This window comes from Crotalus tigris, unplaced genomic scaffold, assembly GCF_016545835.1.
Source record: "Crotalus tigris isolate CLP2741 ecotype Arizona unplaced genomic scaffold, ASM1654583v1 scf7180000017543.2237141, whole genome shotgun sequence".
Lineage (NCBI taxonomy): Eukaryota > Metazoa > Chordata > Lepidosauria > Squamata > Viperidae > Crotalus > Crotalus tigris.
In genome coordinates this window covers 1,166,489-1,190,556 of record NW_024096463.1, presented here as the reverse complement: position 1 = coordinate 1,190,556, position 24,068 = coordinate 1,166,489, and the positions used below count along the sequence as shown (strand labels likewise).

General features: G+C 41.3%; 1 protein-coding gene across 2 annotated transcripts in view; it reads left to right on the top strand.

Moving 5' to 3' along the window:
* ARHGAP6 (Rho GTPase activating protein 6) overlaps positions 1–21,725 on the top strand; it is a 227,621-nt gene extending 205,896 nt beyond the window's left edge. For both annotated transcript variants that reach the window (XM_039320659.1, XM_039320578.1), the window contains exons 12-13: positions 9,838–9,930; positions 21,377–21,725. In XM_039320659.1, coding sequence (XP_039176593.1) covers positions 9,838–9,854 — 17 coding nt within the window. In that variant the 3' untranslated portion in view covers positions 9,855–9,930; positions 21,377–21,725. The remainder of the gene's footprint in view (positions 1–9,837; positions 9,931–21,376) is intronic.
* Positions 21,726–24,068: the final 2,343 nt, after the last annotated feature.

Here is a 24,068-nt window from a genome sequence, read left to right as displayed (position 1 = left end):
ACCTCCCCAGCTGCGTTTCTTGCCTGTTTTTCTCCTTCCCTCATCTCAAATATTTTCCCACCACTCTGTACTTAGGAAGAAAAGAAGGAAAGAAGGAAAGAAGGAGAGGGAGGGTCCGAGGGAAGTCCTGCATTAGTCCTGCCCTGCTGCCCTTTCACCATCCCCTTGCACGTTAGGCAGCTGTGTTAACCTCTAGGCCACAGGCTCTTTCTCACTTTGTCAGCTTCCTGTGGATGGCTCTAGATTGAGTTGATACAGGCAAAAGATTTCTTCCTCCCATATTTGGGCCGACAGGGTGCATCAAAAAAAACCCACTCAAGGTAATTCTCCTCCCCTGTTTCTTCCCTTCCTGACACAGCTGACAAAGTGAGAAAGAGCCTGTGGCCTAGAGGTTAACACAGCTGCCTAACATGCAAGCAGCCCAGGTTCGAATCTCAGAAGGGTATGTCTGGCTGATGAGAGCTAATTAGCTCGAAATAGCTATTCCAGTCTCCCTTAATTCTTTGTTAGCAATCCAAAAATTGTGGGTGGCTCTAGATTGAGCTGTGGGTGGCTCTAGATTGAGCTGATACAGGCAAAAGATTTCTTCCTCCCATATGCACAGGGTGCATCAAAAACACTCAAGGTTATATATATATTTACCTCATGATATATATATATATATATATATCACATGTCCCTGTGAAGATACAAATAAAGGTGCTCAAATTCAAAAGAATGACTTTTAAAAAATCCATTGGTTTATCTCCAGAATGATCAGCTTTCCAAATGGCATTAGATGGCTTTTAAGCAACCAGTTAAAAAGACTTGTCCCTTTCAAAACCGACTAAAGATAGAAAGCACAAAATGATGCTTTTGAGTATGCTATAATGAAAGACTTTACCTCCTAATATAAATGTGAGAAACAAATATAGGAAAGGTATTACAGTGACTTGTGCAGACAGATACACACAGAGAAATAAATAGCCAGATAAATAATCAGACATAGTAAACTGTGTCCAGCAACTAGTGCAAATTTTTGGAACAAGTATCATGCATGAAGAAATATGAATAGGAAAGAACTGTTGTTTTTCCTCCTTAAGAGATATTAAAATGTATCAATTTTTTTAATTAAAAAGGAAAGTTTGTTAAGATATAAAATTTAATATCTGGAACAGTTACAATAGGCCAGAGCACATAGCTGTAGTTGATTTGTTAAATAGTGCTAATTCATGAATGATGCAATCTATGCTATGATGGGTTGCTATAAGTGTAAAGGGGGAGTTTCCCTTTTCCCCCACCTTTTTCTTCTGTAAACTGTTCTCTGTGTTCTGTAAACTATTAGATTTACCTTATAAATTTATCTCATGATGTTCCTTTGCTCCTGCTATCTTGTGTTTGTTATCTCTGGATGATAACAAAGATTGTTGTAAGTTAGAAAGTTAAATATATTTATTTATATAAAAAACTACCTGTACGTGTCAGTGTCTCTGACTTTATTTAAACAGCTGTGGCGCAATTCCATGTCAAAGCTGCTGCATACGTTTCTAATATATAATTGTCATAATTTCTGTAACTGTACTTGCTAACCTATAACACTGGAAAGAACATTCTTTTATTTTGACATGCAAATCATACTACTAATATCAAAAATAATGTGTGGTTCATTGTTCAAATCCAGGTCAACAGGCTTATGGACAGCTGCATTACCAAGAAGTACTTGATTATGCTAGGTCAGAACATACATTCCTACAATGTAATATTCTGGCAAAAACAGCCTTCCCCTGGTGGTCTCCCATTCTATTGCTGAGGATGCTTTGGTTACCAAGCCAGGTTTCCTTGCATGGAGAGGGAGTGGGCCTCCCTCTGACCCATGCACTTTGTCCTCCTGCACCCACCATGAGCAACTTGGCCAAGGAGAGTGAACATAGTAGCAGCAGCATTGAGGAGGAAGTAAATGCAGCTGGGCGCCCCCTCGGGAAGTGCGGATAGGCTAGGCAGGGCTGTGGGGTCCTGGTGCCATGGGAGCTCAAGGGCCGGGCTGAGCACTTGACCTCCACTGCCCAGGGCTCTGGGCAGTCCATGCCACTGTCCAGGAGCCCTGTGCACAGCCTGAGACTTAGTGAGGCTCCTTCAGTGGACTGTGCCCTGGTGCTCGCCTCCTGTCCCACCCACCCTTCCCCACCCTCGGATGCACCCCAGTCCTGCCAAGGCCCACACAGGTGCCCCTGATATGAGTGACATGGAGCTGGCCAAGCCCACCCAGTAGGCCATGCCCATGCCAGCCACGCCCACCCAGTAGGCCATGCCCATGCCAGCCACACCCACCTGGCCCCCCAATGGCAACCACGATGCTGATGTGGCCCTCAATGAAATTGAGTATGACACCCCTATTCTAGACAGTAAATAGGTGCAAGAAACTGGTACACCCTGACAAGAAACCTTAGTCAGTTTCTTTCAGCCCTAGTGTAGGAAGTCAGTACCCCACCCCTACCCCCAGAGAATGAAATATTTTGGGGAATAGTAAAAGAGGCAGGATAAAATATTTCCCCTAAAGAAGAAATTGAGATTTTTTTAATCCATGGGTCAATCTATTCATAAGAAAAATGCCTTCACCTTTAAGACATAATAGGATTAATCTGTTCTGTTCTGTGCATTGGTAAGGCATTGAGACGAGGCAGATGAACAACAGATACTTCTTTATTGAATCTCCAACAGAACTGAAACAAAATGGCACAGATTCCTTTATATACCCCTTTGTAGGGACAGTGTCAGCCAATCAATGCAACGGATTCTCTCGCCTTGCACGTGCTCAATAGACTGGAGACAGCCTGTCTAATCCCGGGCAACCACATGGTCTGCCCAGGGCTCTCTGCAACTTCCTACACCTGCTGAGTCACTCGGCAGGCCCAGGACATAATACCCCTCCCCTCTTGGTTCAAAACAAGTGAATACTTACTATTTTGCACTACTATAAATCTAACACTTGTTCTTTTGAGTGTGTTCTGATTTCTAAGTACCCTTAAGCTTGCCCATCTACTGACAGGAATCTTACATAGTCCTGTAAATGCTTGGGTGGACCTCTGGTCCGCTCTGATCTTCTTGGAGCGGTTGTGATTGCCTGGCCTGCAAGCTCACCTGCCAGGCTCGACAGACCAGGACTTTGATGCCCCCTAGATTTGAGCGACCCTCTATCATGCTGACTGGCTGGATCCTGTAAACCCAGACCAGAGTTCTTTGGTGGGGTGGAATTCCCCAAGTCCACAATGAATCTCTCTTGGGAACACTGTCCTGTGATCCCAAGACCAGCAGACGGAGTGGCCAGAACAGCCAGTTGTGTGTAGTATTGCATGGATCCAGTGCCAGAGTCAGCAGCTGCCTCATTGGCACAACCCCCTTCTGGTGCATGTGCAATTCTGCTTTCACAGAGAGACTGAGATCCATGATCATGATCGTGGTCCTCCCCCCCTGGGAGCAGAGTCAGGAGTGGAAGGGTGACTGGGAAGCCTCCAGCACAGTTGGTCAATGTGCCGACATAACACATGACCATCTTCCAAGGCCACTTCGTAAGACAGCAGCCCAGTGACTTTGCAGACCACTGCTGTCACCCAGAGATGTTCAGGTCCATAGTTGCTTGTCCAAACCAGATTGCCCACCTGTAGTCTCCTAGGTGCCCATGGCTGTGACACCTGTGAAGCCACCTGGTCTGGGTGCAACCTGTCCTGAGACGGCGACCCCAGCGGAGTTCAGCTGGGCTCTTTCCATTACAAAGTGTGCTGCGGTGGCAAAGAAGAAAGTCAGCTAACCTGTGATGCCAGCTTCTGTGTGTGAGCCTCTTCAAAGCGTCCTTGGTTGTGCGCACCATACACTCAGCTTGGCCATTGGAAGCTGGATGAAAGGGTGCCGAAGTAGCATGGTGGATCATGTTGGCCTGTAGAAAAGCCTGAAACTCAGAAGAAGTGAATTAAGGTCCATTGTCAGAGACAAGGACATCTGGGAGCCAATGGGAGGCGAAGATCCCTCTCAACACCTGGATAGTCCTGGCAGAAGTTGTGGTGGAGACCAGAGCGATCTCCAGCCACTTGGAATGGCTATCCACAATGATCAGGAAGAATTGCCCCTGAAAGGGGCCAGTGTAGTCAATATGAATCCTCGATCAAGGGGCATGTGTCTCCTTCCACCTATGTACAGGAGCCTGAGGCATTTCAGGCCTAGACTGTTGGCAAACATGGCACCCATGGACCTGGGTCTCGATCTCCTTATTGAGCCCAGGCCACCAAAGATGGCTATGCACAAGCTCCTTCATCTGGACTATTCCCGGATGTCCCTCATGCAGAGACTGCAAGACTCTAGTCCTCAATGAGGTTGGGATCACTACCCTGCTGGAACTCTGTGTCAGGACATGTGTCTGGCCATCCTGACAGTACCCATGTCAACACGCGTGTTAACGTGTGATCATTGGCTGTTTCTGCAGCCACATCCCTTGCACTGGGGGGGGGGGTCTCAGGCAAATTCTGAATAGATAGTATATGGGTAGCTGGAGCAGGATCTGGTTCAATAAGCTTTAAAGGTAACCTGCTAAGGCCATCTGCATGGCCCATTTCTTTGCCTGGTTTGTGAACCAGTGATAGACATATGCAGAAAGGAAAATTGACCATCTCAACATTCAATTATGTGTGGGGTTTGCTTGTTGGTTGTAAACAACCTCAGCAGTGGCTTGTGGTTTGTAAAGACCTTGAAATGGCGACCATATAAAAAGTCATGGAACTTTTTTATGCCAGCCAATATGGCCAAGACTTCTCTATCTGTGCGTAATTATGCTCAGCAGATGATAGAGTCCTAGAATAGTAGGCTACAAGGACTTGTGTCCCATCAGCCTTGAGGTGACTTAAGACAGCCCCAATCCCATAAGGGGATGCATCACAGGCTATACACACTGGCAGCTGCTCACTGAAATTCACAAGAACAGCATTTGAAGACAGCAATGTCTTGACCTCTACAAAACTCCTTTTGTGGACTTGTGTCCACTTCCATGGAGCCTGTTTGTCCAAGAGCCAGTGTAACGGCTCTGCCACTGCAGCCTTGTTAGGAAGAAAGGAATGATAGAAATTTAGAAGCCCAAGGAAAGCTTGAAGCTCACTCTTCACTTTGAGCTTAGATTCAGTAGGATGGATGCCTTCTGCATCTATGCGAAACCCCAGAAATTCAGTGGAAGTTACTCCAATTTTGTATTTATCTTTCCTTAGCTTCAACCCCGCTTCGGAGAAATGCAGCAAAATGGACTGAAGCCTCTCAGCCAAGTTTTTTGGTGATTCCCCTGTGATGAGGACATCATCGAAGTAAGGGCAAACCTCTGGAATATTCGCTCCATCATACTTTGGAAGATGCCAGGGGCTATGTTAACCCCAAACTGCAGTCTTCTTACTTTGAAAGCTCCCCGGTGTGTAACGATTGTCTGGGCCTCAGCCATTGCTTTGTCCACCGGTAGCTGTTGATAGGCCTGAGCCAAATCAAGTTTGGTGAAAACTCAGCCTCCCTTGAGAGAGGCCAAAATGTGGCTCACCACAGGCACCAAGAGTGCTGCTGTAAAGCTTTATTTAACGTGCATTTATAGTCAGCACAAATGCGGACTTCACCATTGGCTTTCAGTGGAGTAACTATGGGTGTTTCTCATGGACTACTATCCACAGGTTCCAAGATACCTTGCTGGAGGAACTTGTCCAGCTCTGCATTAATCCTTTGCTTGAGCGCAAAGGGAACCCGATGAGGCTTAATCCTAATTGGTGCGATGGATGGGTCTAACTGCAAGGAAATTGGAGGCCCCTTGTACGACCCTAGTTCTGGGCTAAACACATCAGCAAACTTCTGCAAGGCCGGCCATTTGCAAGCTGTGCAGCCCAGTCACCTGAATCCCAAGTGCCTCGAACCAATCAAGTCCGATTAGGCTCGAGCGGTCACCCTCAACCACAACAATGTCCAAAAACCCTTCGAAGTTCCTAAGCTGCACTCTGAGTGTGGCCTCCCCCTTCACGCTGACTCGGGACTTCTGAAAATCGGTAAGAACTAGATTCAACGGCCTGAGTTTAACTCGCTGGCCGCTTCTATAGCAAATTTGTTTCAAGGTACTCTGGGATATGATTGACAGAGCAGAACCCGTGTCCAGCTCCATCGTTAAGGGGACCCCCTGCAATTTGACATCAAATTGGGAGATTAGGACCGCTCCCACCCTGTTGGTTTTCCGTAAGCTGCTTAAGACCTGGCTTTTCCAGCAGGCCTGGGGTTTATAAAATCTGACCCCTGGATGACTGTTCTTGTACTGTTTGTTTTGTTATGTTTTATGTGTTTTTATTGTTAGCCGCCCAGAGTCCTCCAGGAGTGGGGCGGCTTATAAATTTTAAAAATAAAATAAATAAAATAAATTCGTAGCTTCTTAAATGGCTTGTGGGCCCCTGTTTTCAAGATGCTCCTATGGGATGCACAGTACCCCACCCTGTTCTGGCTGGGTACCCTGATACCTTTCCAAAGCAATTCTTCTGAAAACCAGTCTTTCTGACCCAAACAGACGGCAACTATGTGGCCTTGCCTGCCACATGCCCAGCAAATGGCGGAGCAGAAATGGCAATCGGAGCACTTGTGGTGTCCTCCACATCCGAAACACTGAAGGAATAGAGTTGCCTTGTCCTTTCACTCTTGCTGCTGCAATCAGTCAACCTCCGTCTCTGAATCCTGTTCAGATACCCCTCAAGCAACCTCTTGATGGACTGCGCTCGAAGTTGGAGGGTTCTTGGCAAGCCACAAGGCCTTCACAGCTCTGCCCACTGCTTCGTCGGCCGAAATCTCCTTCAGGGCATCCTGGAAGGAAACTTCTTCTCTCGCAAATATCTTTTGCTATAGCTCATGACTTCTCAGCTGACAAACTAGATGATCATGAAGTCTTTCTTCCAGGTCCTTAAATTTGCATGGCCTTGCTGCTTGTTGCAACACAGCAATAAAGTCCGCAACAGACTGTCCAGGATGCTGGTCCCTCTGCTCAAATGCATTACGCCATGCAATCACCAAAAGCTTCGGTTCGAAATGTTCAAGTAGCATTTTCTTCAGCTCAGAATAAGCAATGGATTCAAGTGGTGCTGGGGAGACCAGATTTTCGGCAATATCAAATGTCTCTTGCCCATAGACACACAGTAACGTTGTGGCTTTGAGACCATCCTCCCGAACTTGGTTTACCCGAAAATAGTTCTCTACCTGGGGCATGTATGAACTCCAATGCTCAGGATGTGCTGTGTCAAATTCTGACAGACAGTCTAGCTTGGACATCATTGCTCCTCGGCGGCCTCATCAACGCCTCATGCTGCTTCGCTTGAGAAGGGGTTCCTGGATGAATCTTGCCAAGCTCTCCTCCAGCGTTTTCGTACTGGCAGGCTGAGTCACGCTCTTCGGAACGCCGAACTTCCCAGCGCTTCTGGCCTTCTGGGGTGAGTAAGGCTATCTTCTTTCATTGCTTTCCTTCAGCATAAGCCCATCCTCGTCGCCGATGTTCTGTTCTGTGCATTGGTAAGGCATTGAGACGAGGCAGACAAACAACAGATACTTCTTTATTGAATCTCCAACAGAACCGAAACAAAATGGCACGGATTCCTTTATATACCCCTTTGCAGGGACAGTGTCAACCAATCAATGCAATAGATTCTTCCACCTTGTGCGTGCTCAATAGGCTGGAGACAGCCTGTCTGGTCCCGGGCAACCACATGGTCTGCCCAGGGCTCTCTGCAGCTTCCTGCACCTGCTGAGTCACTCGGCAGGCCCAGGACATAACATAACCCACCTCATTGCACAACCCAGAAATATTTCCACTTCAAAGTCTCAGAGTTCATCCACCCAGTGGTGGGATTCAAATACCTGAACAACCGGTTCTCTGCATGGATGCAGGCCTGGGCCTCCAAGGCCTAAAATGGACTTGGTGACATCCACACACTTCCTGTGGGCCGTTCTAGTCTTTTTTTTTTTTTTTTTTTTTAAATAATATTTATAATACAGTTGAAACAAAAATGGACATAATGTAACATTCCCAGTATAAATATTTCTAACAATTTGTTCCTCTTCATACATATAGTTCTTAATCTCTATATATACATAAATATTTTTCTATACAATACAATATCTAATTTATTTCTCTATATACTAACATACAATTATATATGTTTCTATCTTAACACTAGCTTATAACCCAAACAGTCCTCCTTGATTCACACCAATAGTAAAATTTGTCCCAGATTTCAAAATAATCTGACTCTGTCTTGTCCTTCATTTCCATTGTGAGCCTGTCCATATCGGCACACAATAGAATTTTGTATAAAATCTCTTCTTTCTGTTGGAGTGGGTGGGAGATGCCATCTATAGAACATTTTGTAGAGATTTTCTCTGTAGGAGGTGGCCAAAGTGAGCTTCCTATTTCTTACCCACAATTCTTGCCAGATGTGCAGATCAAAGTTGAGATTAAGATCCCTGCTCCACGTTAACATGGTTTCTTTTACCTGTTCCTCATACATTGCCTGGTCTAACAGATAATGATATAGTTTTTTAATCATTTTGTCCTCAGTTCCTAATAATATTTTGTCCAGCCCTGTCGGCTCTATTTTTATGCCTCTTTTTTATTTTTCCAATATCTTGCCTGTAATTGAAGATATGCCCACCATTCTAATTCTATCCCTTCATCTTGAAGATTTTTCCTGGATTTCAATTCCCCTTTCTCGTCTCGTTCCTTTTTATATGTTATAATTTTCCCTAATTGTATAAACTTTGGATGTATATGCATTTCTAACGTTGAAATCCAGCTGGAGACTTGTATATAATTTGGTTGCCAAGTTTTAACCCATACGTTTATTAGAGCTCGTCTGATGTAATGCCTTCGAAAATATTTGTGTGTCTTATATTTCTGATCCCATAACATAGCATGCCATCCTATCTGTAAATCATGACCCTCCAGACTTAATAGTCTCCTATTCTTCAATAATATCCAATCCCGCACCCATAATAATACTATGGCCTGATAGCATTTTTTCAGGTCAGGGAGGCCAAGTCCACCCCTTTCTTTTGAATCTTGCAGTAATTTTAATTTAATCCTTGTTTTTTCCCCTTGCCAAATAAATTTGAGTATGGTTTTGTTAAAGTTTTGAAAAAAATTCTTATCTAATTTAATGGGTATACATTGGAACAAAAATAAAATTTTAGGTAGCACATTCATTTTGATTACGGCAATTCTGCCCATAAAAGAGACCTGTAAATTGGTCCAAATATCTAAGTCAATTTTAATCTGTTCCATTAACTTATCATAATTATTTCTTTTAAGTGTAGCACAGTGGTTCTCAACCTTTTTAATGCCGCGACCCCCAACCGGTCGTAAGTCAAGGACTACTCAACCGGTCGTAAGTCGAGAACTACTCAACTGGTGCAGCACCATTTGCAGAATGGGACTTTTGGCGGGCTCAGCAGGGCAGAGACAGCCTGGACAATTCCTATTGGCTTTTGAAAGCCAATAGAATTAGACTCTATTCAAGAGAGCCTATTCTACTGGCTTTGAAAAGCCAATAGAATAAAAGGGAGTAGCACAGCTAAGGAAAAGGGGGAAAAAATGGTGGACTGCGTTATTTGGTGACCCCCGTGAAATCTTCGTTCGACCCCAAATGGGGTCCCGACCCACACGTTGAGAACCACTGGTGTAGCACATCTAGCAGTTAGTTGTATCCCTAGATATCTTATTTTCTTCGTGATCTGAATGCCTATTCTGTCAACTAATTCATTTTTCTGTATTTTAGTCATATTCTTAATGAGCATTTTGGTTTTTTCTTTATTTATCTTTAGGACTGCTATTTCTCTAATTTACTCAGTACTTTCATCAATCTTGTCCCTGATTGTAGTGGCTCTTCAATTATAAAGACAAGATCGTCTGCAAAGGTTTGTGTTTTAAACATTTCTCTCTTAATCTCTAATCCTTTGATCTGTTCATCTTTCCAAATCACTCTGATTAGTACCGCCAGGGATAGTATAAACAATAATGGCAATAACGGACAACCTTGCCTTGTGCCTTTTTGAATTTGGAAGCTATCGGTTGTTTCTCCGTTAATTATTACTTTTGCTGCCTGTTTAAAATAAACTGATTTGAACATATTTATGAAATTTCCCCCAAAGTCCATATACACCAATTGATTGAGCATAAAATCCCATTTCACATTGTTGAATGCTTTTTGTGCATCGAGAAAAATTAAACCCATTTGCTTTTCATTGTGTACCTCATAATACTCCAATACATCCAAAACAGTCCTGACATTGTTTCTTATGTATCTTTTAGATAAGAAGCCATTTTGATCAGAATATATAAAATCTGCTAGGAATCTTTCAAGTCTTTGAGCCATTATGGCCATAAAAATCTTATAGTCCGAATTTAATAATGAGATGGGTCTATAGTTCTTAATATGCGTCAGATCTGAATTTTCCTTAGGAATGAGGGTGAGGAGAGCTTCTTCCCATGAGGCTGGTATTTTGGCCTTTATTAAGACCTCATTAAATAGTTCCATCAATATTGGGCTTAAAGATTCTTGTACGATTTTAAAAATTTCTACAGGTAAACCATCTGGCCCTGGGGCTTTGTTGTTTTTTTGTTTCTTAATTGCCTCCGAGAGTTCTAGGGGTGTTATCTCTTTGTTCAACAGGTTTTTAAACTCTTCTGGCACTTTCGGTAAGTCGGCTGTTCGCAGATACTGAATATCAACATTATTTCTCCATTCATCATCTTTGTATAAGTTCTTATAGAACTCATATGCCACTAATTTCTTTCCTTCATTCTGGTATACCATATCACCTTCTACATTATATAGTTTGCTAATCCTCTGTTTATTATTATGTTTCTTTATTTTATAGGTCAGCCATCTCCCCAGTTTATTAGCGTTTTCAAAAAAAAATTGTTTGGTACATTTTATCTGCTATCCTAATTCTTCCTTCCCAATAATATTCATCTTATGTTTAATTAGATCTATCTGTTGTTTCAAATCGCGTCTTTGTGGTTCCTTTTGTAGATTTTCCTTGGCTCTACTTAGTTCTTCTTCTAAATTTGTTGTTGTATTTTAATTTTGTTTTCCCTGGCCATATAAGAAATTGCAATGCCTCTTATATAGGCTTTGGCTGTATCCCATAAATTTTGACAATTCGTATCTTCCTTTTTATTTGTCTTAAAAAACAGATCCATTTAATCTTCCAATTTCATTTTGAATTCTTTATGTTTTAGGATTGCTCTTTTCAGGGTCCATCTCTTCATTCTTCTTTGCCCTTTCCGTCTGATTCTAATTGGGTTGTGGTCAGCCCAGGAGTTTGTATCAATTACAATATCCTCTACCTCCAAGTTTAAATCTGCTGACATCCACACCACATCAATTCTGGACCATGATTGGTGTCGTCCCGAGTAGTACGCAAACTGTTTTTTCCCTAAGTTCCTCTCTCTCCAGATATCCTGAATATTAAGCTCTTCTGCCATTTTTAGGAATGTATCAGGTAATGTTCCTCTAGTTTTTTTTCTACTCTTTCCACATTTATAGTCTAGGTGTCTATCCACGATTACATTATAGTCTCCCATTATACAAATGTTGTCATATTCCAATTTATTAATAATACTATGTAGTTTTTTATAGAATCATTTTTGCCCCTCATTCAGGGCATAAATTCCCACAAGGGCAATTTTTGTTTTATTCAAGGTTACTTCTATTATTAAAATTCTACCCTCTTCATCTTTATAAATTTGATTTGCCAAAATTTCCTGTTTGATATATGCTACAACTCCTCCTTTCTTATATTGTGAAAGTGCCACAAACATGTTTCCCAATTTAGGGCAGTTTAATAAGTATTGATGTTGTTTTTTATATGAACTTCTTGTAGCATTATTATATCTAAGTCCATCTTATTAAGTTTGTTTAAGAATTTTTTTCCTTTTTACTGGAGAGTTGAGACCATTAACATTGATGGATATAGATTCAACACCTTTTTCCCCCCTCTTTATCTATATTTGGATCTTGTTATTATTGTCAGTCTAGACTCTTCAGTTTGTAAATCCTTTTCTCTTTCCACTAACAATCTTGTCGGTCTAGCCTCTTTAATTTCTTTAAGTCTATTCTCATCATGTTTTTCTTCATTTTTTTCCATTATCAATATCCTCTCTATTCTCAACTCGCTTACCTTTAGGTTGTATTTCCTTTCCTTCAGTGGCCTGAGTTAATATCTCTCCTTCCTCTCTTACCTCTCTTTTAACTAGGTCTTCCTCACTACCAAAGTTTTTTCTATAGAATTCCTCTGCTTTATCTATTGAGTCTAGACAGAACTTTTTCTCCTGCCACATGACCAGAATCCCTTCTGGGGTCAACCATCTAAAATTAATATTTTTTCTCGTGAATTTAAAAGTTATTTGTTGATAAGGCCTTCTCAAGTCTCTCACTCTTCTAAGTACTTGTTTAAGTACAATCAATTGTCTACCTCAATACTCCAATGAATCATTTCTGGCCCTGAATAGTATTTCATCTCTGATTGATTTCTTGACGAATCTAACGTGTACTTATCTGGGGAGATTATGCTGTCTTGCGTAGTTCGTGTGGATTCTGTAAATCTCATCTATCTCTCTGGCCATCTCTTCCCTGCTGGACCCCAAAGCCCACACTAGTATATCTTTCATTATTACTGGTAGTCTTCACCTTTCATCTCACAGACATTTTGGAACCATAAATAATGAGCAGCCTTCTCTAGTTCCAGGGAAATAACTGTTGATTCTAGTTCTTTGTTAGCCTGAACTAACCTCTCGTTCATTTCATCTACTCTCTGCTCTTCTTTTCCCATCCTTTCCTCCATTTCTGATAGTTTTTGTTCATTTTTCATAATCTGCTGTTGGAAGGACTCGAATTTCCCATCCACTGACTTTATTTTGTCCTTAAGTTCTCCTGTGTCATTTCTTACTTCCCCTATTTCTTTTTTTAGGTCTTCATGATTTTTGCACATAATCTCTTGCATTGATAGCAACATTTGTTGTAAATCTCTAAATGAGTTTGCCCTATCTCTTTGTGCCATCTCTTCTAACGATCTTTGCCTGGCAGCACTTGGTTCCATCGTTGTAGTCTGTGTTGTCTGTTTCCTCCCTATTCCAACCCTTGTAAGATTAGGAATACTAGACATCTTTTTCAGTTCTTCAAACCAATCTCCCCACTTATTTACAGTTTTTGTAATATTCTCCAGAGTATCAGAATTATCACTTAAAATCAAACATTTCTACACAGTGTCTACTTAACATTTGCGAACAAGACTAAATATACTTAGAAGTCACTTTCCCTTCCCCCCCTCTTGTGACTATTCTCTGTTCAACCAGCAGGTGTCTCTTTCGCTTTGTCTCTGATATTCAACCTGCCGGCTTATTTCAAAATGTCTACCTCCTTGATTTCTTCCAGGCTTTCACTCTGTGATTTGAAGTAAACTTGCCTTTCAAGGTTAAACTTCCCTTCCTTGGAATAAAGAGAGAAAAAAGAGACTCCTCTTCTCTTTAAATTTCTCCAACCAACGTAATAATTCCACCGTGTAGGCAAACCTTTTAAGCCCAAGCCTTTCTTTTCACTGCTATTTCAGAAGCGAGGAAGGGAAATTTCCCTCCTCCCCTCTTGTGGGCATTTACAATCTTCAAATTTCTTTCACCCAGATCCCTTCTGTTGAATTATCAAGATCACTGCTCAGATTACTTTTGCCTTTAACTGTCATGTCTCCATCCAGCTATACTACTACTACATTTCAGCCAGCTGACAGCTGTCATTTTTTTTATTAAAAGTTTTAAAATTTTTTTACAATATATAACCCAAAACCCTCCCACCCCTCCCCCCACTTCCCAGAGCTGATTAAAGGGTTACAAATAAACAATCATAATCTAAATAACATTACCCAACTCTACTAACAATCAAATCCATAACATACTTTAACTCCGTTTTCAAAACAAATATTAACAAATTAAAAATAATAATAATAATACAGTTAAACCATAACACTAAAAATAGTATAAATTCAATCATATTAAACTATTAACAATAACCTAAAATCTACTCATAAGCAAGATAGTACTTTTCAGTCTCATATTTCTTTTGAATATAATCAATCCATCTTTTCCAGACCGAAGTGTATTTTTCTTGTGAATGGTCCTTCAAATAAGCGGAAATTTTCGCCATTTCTGCTAAGTTAGACACCTTAAGTATCCATTCTTCCATAGTAGGCAAAGAGTTTTTCTTCCAATTTTGCCCCACCAATAATCTTGCAGCTGTTATAAGATTCAACATCAAATTAATTTCTTTAACATCAAAATCAACCGTAATATCCAACAAAAATAATTGTGGAGTAAACTTTATCTTTCTCTTTAAAATCTTTTGAATATTCCACCAAATTTTAATCCAAAAAGCTTTTATATCTCTACAAGTCTACCAATTATGAAAATAAGTTGCATCTGAGCTTCCACATCTCCAACATTTGTGCTGTAAATTAGGATACATGCGGGACAACTTTGGGGGATCCAAATGCCATCTATAAAACATTTTATAAAAATTTTCTCTTAAATTTTGCGCTTGAGTAAATTTTACATTTCTAACCCAAATTAACAGCTGTCATTTCTTCATGGCCGCCATTGATGACCATCTTCTTCCTCCACTCAACTTACCAAGGTTTCTCCCGAATATGCCAATCCCGACCGCCATCGGGAATCGCTCTCCGGGATACCTTGGTCTTCCCTGTCCCCCTCCAAGGAACCAGGGACCCCAAAAGATCTATCAAACAGTTGGATATGAGGACAGATGCTCCGGAGAGACATCCAGCATACCCGTTCTTCTTGACAGGTGGCCACATCTGGTTGTTCTAGCCTTGGGAGGCCTCCTCCATGCTTCCAAGACCTAGAACGTACTTCCGAAAGTGACATCCATATACTTCCTGTGGGCTGTTCTAGGCCTGGAGGCCTAGAATGGACTTCCAGAAGCAGCATGGGTTCAGCCAGTTCTCGAAACTCAACAACATTTAGTTACTGGTTCTGCTGAACTGGTGCTAACCGGCTGATTCCCATCACTGGAGCTACCCACTCTCAACTCCCTTTGGTCAGCTTTCCCAGAACTGCATGCTGTTGTTGGTTCTTCTTCTTCTTCTTGTGCCATATCCATTATCGGACATTGGCGATCATGTTGGCGATCCTGTTTTTATCAGCAGCCACACGAAAAAGTGCTGCTGAGTTTTGTCCAAACCAGTCCCTTAGATTTTGAAGCCACGATGTTCTTCTTCTGCCTGGACCTCATTTGCCTTCAATCTTTCCCTGGAGGATTAAATTGAGTATGCCATATTTTTCTGGGTGTCACATTACATGTCCGAAATATTCTAATTTTCATTTTTTAATTGTTTTGATGATTTCCCTTAGCTTTCCAAGGTGGCTTATCACTGCCTCATTTCTGATCTTGTCAACCCAGCTTATACGTAACAGCCGCCTGTAAATCCACATTTCAGATGCTTCTAGTCTCTTCAGGTGGCCTTCTGTCAGAGACCAACTCTCTACTCCATAGAGCAGGATAGAAAAAATATAGCATCTGACAAGCCTGATTTTCAGTCTTAGGCTTATGTTGTGACTGCAGAAGACCTTTTTCATTTTGAAGAATGCTCTTTGAGCTTTTTCTATCCTTGTCTTTATTTCAACGGTCATGTCCCAGTTTTCATGTTTTTTGAAGTTTTAAGCTTCAAGTCATATTTTTCAGATATTTCTGTGACTCTGTTGATGAGGAGCTGAAGGTCTTCATGCTTACTGGCAAGCAGAACTGTATCATCAGCATATCTTAAGTTGTTGATCCAAACACTGTTTACTTTGATGCCAGCATTGATGTTCTCCAGTGCCTCATTGAAGGTTGACTCAGAGTAGATATTGAACAACAGTGGAGACAGAATACATCCCTGTCTGACCCCTCTTCTTATTTCTGCATCAGCTGAGTATTTTTGGCCTAGTCTCACATTTGCTACCTGATGCCAATACAGATTTTTTATTATTTGGAGGTCTTTGTCATCTAGTCCCCCTTGTTTCAGGATTTCTAATAGTTTGCTGTATCTTATTTTATCAAAAGCTTTTTCAAAATCAATGAAGCACATGTAAACACTGTGATTGACATCTCTACAACCCTGTACAAGAACCTGAATGCTGAATAGCGCATCTTGTGTACCAAGATTATTTCTGAAACCAAATTGTGTGTTACGCTGTTCAATTTTGCAATTTTGTTGGTTCTACTCATTATTAAACCTTCTTTCCTGAGCAGCTAGCCTCCATTTTATTTCCAGCATCTTAGCCTCCATTTTATTTACTCCCAGGTTGGAACTGGACCTGATTTTTCTTTCAACACTAGAAAGAAGTTAATAGTAAATCATTTCAGAAAAACCTTGCCATGAAAACTGCAGGGACTTGTCCAGTCTCTAAGAATTGGACATGACTGAAAGGGTAAAAAAGTTCTTTAGTTTTTATTTCATTTCAACATTTCTGCTCTTTTATTTTTATTTAAATAAATAAAACTAATACACTGTGTGTTTTATCAGAACCCAAAAAATAGAAATTACTCAAGAGTTTGGTTCCTGCTCCCTTGTATTTTTCAGCATTTATCTTTGGCATGATGCTGCCTCTTTTTTTTCTTATCACTTAAGTCCATATGGATGGAAAGGCCATTATGACAAAGGTTATTAGAGTAAGTTTCCTACTGTCAGAAAGTTTACTAATTTCCCCACCAACATTAAAGAAATAATGATTGATTAGTTTCCTTTATACAAAGCAGTAGTAAGCATTATTTTATATATATAAAAAGGATTGCCCAGAACAATCTCCATTACACTATTCTTATACAAAAAACATTTACATTTGACAAATGTATTTGGATCTTTGAACTGTAAGTTTACTTTAGTGATTCTTCCAATAAACAATCTGAGCTACAGAAAAGTTGCTTTTAAAAATCAACCATGTCTGGAGGCTTCAAATTAATGCAAATAAAAATAAAATGTACTTTATAGACTACAAAATTTACTTTATATCCAGACACATGACTGCAATCATATTATTCTCACAACACAAAGTGTTTCCTTTGTGAATTAGTTTCAATGCTATTCTTCAATGGGCTGAAAAAAAAACTAGGCTACAGACTGGATGTCAGAACCCATTCTTTCCCTGGGGGGAACCTATTTTATTTCTTCTTCGTGTCTTCTGAGGGTTCTGCCATTCTCCTGAGAGGGAGGGGGAAGGCTCTGTGGTATAGCTTTCTGCTGTTTCTACATACTTAATCTTTGAACTGTCTCTCCTTTGAAGTCAACCTGGGGTGAGAAAGCAATGTGTCTTCAGCCATCTGGCTTATCTCTCGCTGAGGAAGGGAAAGTACAAAGACCCAACAGCATCTTCACAAGCATGGAACGGACCCCATTATCAGCTCCTTTCCCACAGCGGATTTAACACCTGGGGATTGGCCCATTCAAACTGACCGGATGAACTGTTGGCATGGGGTTTGCTTGGAACTCTTTTAACCTATTGATCTGAGCAGAAAACCCTCAGATCTTGCCTGCTATCAGCTTCTCCTAATAAAAGTTCCTTTTGGAATGAAACTGTTCCAAGAGTCCTGCTTTCTTAGGATGAGGTTTTGAAGTGGGCCCTGATATTAGGCAGGATTGTCCAGACTGCCTCAGTACAAAAGCAACAGAACAGAGATAACAGAGCCACTTATGTCATCAAAGCAGTTAGCAGCACAAGTCACTACCCAAGCATAAGCCAAATTCCAAAAGCCCCTAGCAAGCCAAGCAGGGATTGAATTCAAAAAAGTGCTAGAAACTGACGAATGGTTCCTAAGCCACAAGAACCTATGCACCCCATGATCGACGGTTTACTGATGGTAGGGAAGTTGTACATCCCCAAAAGCCAGAGACTGACATTCATGCAGCTATGCCATGATTCAAAATCAGTTGGTCATTTCAGATTCGTAAAAACCTTACACCTGGTGAAACGGCAGTTTTGGTGGCCATCAATAAAAAAGGACATTGAAAGTTATGTGGCCACTTGTCCAATTTGTGCTGCAGCTAAGAGAAGACAAGGAAAGACCCCAGGCTTGTTGCAACCAGTAATGACTCCATCAGCACCTTGGAGGGAAATTTTGATAGACTTTATTGTGGAGTTACCAGAAAGTGGGGGGAACACAGTCATTTGGGCCATGATGGATTTGTTCTCTAAACAAGTACATTTTATTCCATGCCAAAAAATCCCCAGTGCAAAGACACTTGCAAAGCTGTTCGTCCAGCATATTTATCGACTTCATGGAGCCCTACAATGAATCATATCAGATAGAGGGGTATAGTTCACATCAGAATTTTGGAAAGTATTCCTGGGACTATTGGGGACCACACAGGGATTGTTATCTAGTCATCATCCACAGATGAATGGTGGGATTGAACGGTCGAACTCAGTACTGGAGCAGTACCTAAAATATTTCATTAACTACCAGCAAGACATTAGACCAGTGAGGGCGAACCTTTTAGAGACTGAGTGCCCAAACTGCAAACCAAACCCCACTTATTTATTGTTGGGTGCCAGATGGGTGTGGCCCACTGGGTGGGTGTGGCCTACAGGGTGGGTGTGGTTGGCATGGGCATGGCCTACTGGGTGGGCATGGCCAGCTCACCGTCACTCACGTAAGGGGCACTTGTGCAGGCCTGGGCAGGACCCGGCCAGATCTGAGAGTCTCCGGCGGAAGGGTGGGTGGGACTGGGGCAAGCGCCAGGGCATGGTCCATTGGAGGAGCCTCACTGAGCCTCAGGCAATGCAGGGGGCCCATGGACAGTGGCACGGACTGCCTGGAGCCCTGGGCAGCAGAGTTCAAGCACCCAGCCTGGCCCTTGAGCTCCCACGGCACCAGGACCCAACAGTCCTGCCTACCCTAGCTGCATTTCCCTGAGGGGGTGCCCAGCTGCATGATGAGTGCAGAAGGGAAAATTGCATGGGTCAGAGGGAAGCCCATTCCCTCTCCATGTAACCAAAGCATCCCTCTCCTTGTAACCAAAGCATCCTCAGCAATAGGATGGGAGACCACCGGGGGATGGCAAAAGGGCCACAGGGCTGCTGGTGGCCAAGTGCTAAGGCAGGACTTTCCTCAGGCCCTCCCTCTCATTCCAATCTCTGTGCCTCCCTCCCCTTCCTTCCTTCCTTTCTCCCTCCCTCCCTCCCCTCCTTCCTCTATCTCTCTTTCTCCCCCTTTCTCCAAAGTCCAAACACATGTCTGCTACTTTTCTTGCTCACCCTCTTCACGCTGTGCATGCCCACAGAAAAGGCTCTGTGATAGAAGATTAAACAGCTGGGTGATTTTGGGCCAGTCATTCTTTCTCAGCCCAATCCACCTCCCAGGTGTGTTGTGAGGAAAATAGGAGGAGAAAGGTGTGTTGGATATGTTTGTTGCCTTGAGCTATTTGTAAAAATAGTATAGGCCAGATATAAATAAAAATAAAATTAATTCATTAAATAAATACTGGATTTCAGGACCTGTACTGATTTGCTAGACATGTTGGGAAACCAATCCAAAGTAAGCAGCAGGTTGCCTAGAAGAAGACTCCACTTTGCAAAAGATGTGAGTGAGAGAGAGAGAGAGAGAGAGAGAGAGAGAGAGAGAGAGAGAGAGAGAGAGAGAGAGAGAGAGAGAGAGAGAGAGAGAGAGAGGGAGAGTGTTTCATTCTGTGTTTCACAGCCTCATGAGTTTAATGAGATTTATTCCTAGATATAGATGTGCAGGACTGGTGTCTTAAAAATAGCTGTCCTCTTGGTGCACACAGATTTGAAATGTTGGGTAGTGTTAGATAGATTGGAGTTTTCCTTGTTGCAAAGGATGGCTTCAAGCGGGGATGATGCAAGGAGCCTAATAATCTTCCTTCCTTTCTCTCTTTTTTTTTTTGAAAGCAGAACCAGCCTTTTATATTAAGGCTCTGCTCGCCTTCCCAAACTCCAAACTCACGCATCCTACTTTCCTTGCTCACCTTCCCAATCTCCAAACTGGAGTAAGATGAGGAAAATAGGACGCACACGCGAGTTGGAGTTTGGGAAGGTGAGCGTAGGATGCGCAAATTTGGAGTTTGAGAAGGCAAGCTAGGAAAGTAGGACACGCAAGTTTGGAGTTTGGGAAGATGAGCGTAGGATGCGTGCCTTCCCAAACTCCAAACATGATATTAAAGGGGGTGGGGGAAGAAATGATTAATAAGGGGGTGGTGTGTGTGTGTGTGTGTGTGTGTGTGTGTGTGAAAGAGAGAGAGACAGAGAAAGAGATCCCCTTTCTGTAAGTTTGCTTACTCTGTAATGCTTTCCTTTCCCGACACTTTTGCTTCCCTGCTGGCTCAATCTTTCTTTCTCTCTGCTGCTTCTGCTGCCCAGATCTAGGGCTGCAGAGCAATTTTGCTGTCCTCCCCCCACGGCGGATCTGGGCAGCAGAACTGTTTTCAAAGTCTCTGGAACTCACATCCCTGGCCATGGAGTGATTTTATGGCACTAGCAGCTCAATGCAGATGCTGGAGGCCTGGAAAATGCAGCGGGGGGAGAAAGTGGCAGTGCAATCTGCATGGTGGGTGGGGGGAAACGGCAGCGATCCAGGCAACAGAAGCCTTTTTCCACCATCCAGCCTGGACTCTCAATGCAGAGAGAAAGAGAGCCGAGAGTGCAGGCACACATGGAGAGGCGGAAGGGAGCAGTCTGGCCCCGCCTCCCTCCAGGGTGATGGCATGCGTGCCCACAGGGACGGCTCTGCATGCCGCCTGTGGCACGCATGCCATAGGTTCACCACCACTGCATTAGACGAAGCTAGGGAAGCATATAAATTCCAAGCAGATAAGAAACAAAGTGAACCCAAACCATTTCAAGTAGAAGAAAAGGTTTACCTGTCAACAAAATACCTAAAATCCCTCAAAAAAGTTAGGACCAAAATTTGTGGGACCATTTCTCATTAAAAGAATAATCAATCCTGTCACAGTAGAATTGGAGTTCCCAAAGACACTCAGACAGGTTCACCCAATTTTCCACTACAGCCTTTTAAAACACAAACTGCAATTGCCATTAAGACCAGCTGCAACTCCTTCCCCTCCTCCAATCATGGTAGAAGGTGATTAACATTTTGAAATAAAAAATAAATAAAAAACCCTAGATTCCAGGAAGCATCTTGGTTCCACCCAATATCTAGTAGTGTGGAAACACCTACCACATTCCCAAATTGAGTGGGTTCAGAAAGGTCATGTTAGGGCCCCCCAACTACTTATCAAGTTCCACGCTGTATACCCAGATAAACCAGACTAATCCTTTTTTCTGTTCTGTTTTCTACAGGTGGATCTCTCTTTTTTCTAAGGGGGGCAGGATGTCAGAACCCTTTCTTTGAGGAGGACCTATCTCATTTCTTCTTGATATCTTTCTGAGGATTCTGCCATTCTCCTGAGGGGAAGGGGGAAGGCTATGTGGTATGGTTTTCTGCTTTGGTACACTGTATCCTTTCCACTGTTTCTACATACTTTGAACTGTCTCTCCCTTGATGTCAACCTGGGTAAAAAAGGAATGTGCCTCCAGCCATCTGGTTTATCTCTTGCTGCAGAAGGGAAGGTGCAAAGACCCAACAACATCTTCACAAGTAGGGGAACGGACCCCGTTATCAGCTCCTTTCCCACAGCGGACTTAGGGGATTGGCCCATTCAAACTGACCGGATGAACTGTTGGCATGCGGTTTGCTTGGGACTCTTTTAACCTATTGATCTGAGCTGGAAACCCTCAGATCCTGCCTTCTATGCCTGCTATCAGCTTCTCCTAATAAAAGTTCCTTTTGGAATGAAACTGTTCCAAGAGTTCTGCTTTCTTAGGATGAGGTTTTGAAGTGGGCCCTGACACTGAATCAGGATCTGCTTTCTGGCATTTCTAGAATACCAGATATTCTGTCAGGAGGAATCAAGTAGCACTTTCTCTGATTGTAATTTTTTAAAAAAACCATGGGTTTGATTTCATCAGAAGTACAGAATGGCTACATTCACTGTTGCAGCCCTGAAAGAGTTTGCCTTTGGTAGTTGGAAAAGGAACTAACTTTTGATATATTTTTTTTCCACCATAGATTACTTTGGGTCTTGTAAAATATATACAGATGCTCAATAACACAAATTGATAATTGACATTAATTTGTATTTGTGTCTAATGTTGGAAAAACTTGAAAATGGTTGATTTCTATATTTGCAATATCTCAGAACTTTGAATTTATCATGAATTGTGGTTTAGATCCAAAAAACCTACATTTTTTAAAATTTAAAGTGAGTTTCCATTATTTCACACGACACACACACACACACACACACACACACACACACACACCCTGCATGTAAGCATTGAGGTTTACATGATTTAGCATATGGATATATTTCTTAATAAATCTACAATAATATAATTTACAGTTTGTTTAATGCTTTGCTTAGAATGTTGGAACTGCAGGTTGTGGTATATTTTTAAATATGGAGTCAAAATTGCTCTGGAATCATAATCATGTAAATTTGTCTCTAGGGCGTAAAATAAAGCCAGTGAGGTGTGATTTCAGTAAACAAAGTTTAAAATTTCATGATTCAATTTACATTTAAAATGACCATACAATGCAAAATGGGAAGACACAGGTTTCTTCATGCCATTGGATGCAGAAAGCAATATGATTTGATTTTTTACCATCTTGTAGAAAAACTTTTAAAGATTTGTACACTGTAGAGTTATACACTTTTTCTGCAAGGCAGAAAATGAACACTATCAACAGATAAATTTATTTGATTTATATTAGGTGTTTCCATTCAAGCCGATGATGCAAAGAGATTATTTGAACAAAAATGGAAATATAATAAAAACATTACTATAATACATTGATGAAAATGAAATATATTAACAATAAATAATTCAAAAGGCTGCAATTAGAAGGCAAGGCTCAAGTCCCTTCCTAAAACCAGATTGATCTAAACACATCTCTCAAGGGAGTATATTTGTGAGTGATGAAGACTACTTTGTTTTCCCAGCTGGCTGCACTTGGTTTCAATTATTTATAGGTATCAAGTGCTTATTAGAGAAAGTTTAATTTTTCAAAAAAAGGTTTACAGAAGATGATAATTTTTTTTATACAAGATATCCGAAGAGGGATGCATGTTATGGGACTTTTCATCCAAGTTTGGTATGTTAGTTATGGGACAATTTATATTTGAGATTGTGTTCATACTGAAGAGTCATAATACAATTGATGCAAATTTCACTCTTTCTAAAATGTAAAAGAGACACAGTATCTAAAGCAATTTTTAATAACATTCTCTAGACTTTGGGATTTGAATAACAGATTATGTAACAATGAAATCAACAATTAACTTTTACAGTATATCCTGTTGTATAATTGGATTTCTATCCATCTTCTATTGAGATGGTGAATAGGAATATAGACAAATTTACTCAAATGAATTGTTGAAATAAAGGAGAGTAATATTTAACAATTTCCATGGATTATATTTAAGAAGTTATTTTTAAGGAGTAGTATTGTGATCTCTTACATTTTTAAATGTCTCACATGAATTTAGAATAATAGGACATTATCTTACACTAAAGAAACTTGTCATTAAACTGAAGTACACCTCACCTATTCAATAAGCATGATGGCAGATTTTATGCAATTAATTAAATGCCTCAATTCAAGTGTATTTGGTCATTATTCATGCTCTCTCCTTTCAATGAAAAACAAAACACTTCAGCCACCTCACTTTATCTACAAAGTACAGCAATCAGAAAAAAATACTATTCTAGCATAAATATAAAGGGTACATTGTGACCTAGTTTATATGTTGTACTTATCTGTGGTTTTCTTGTTTATAGTTTATTACGTAAACCTCAATCAGCTGTTTGTACTAAATATGCTACAGAATATGGTCTCCAAGTCATGTGAGGCCTTATTAAAGTAGAATGTATGAACTCTGCTTTCAAGTATTAAAAATTAACGTTATTCCAAAGTTATAGTCTTACTAAG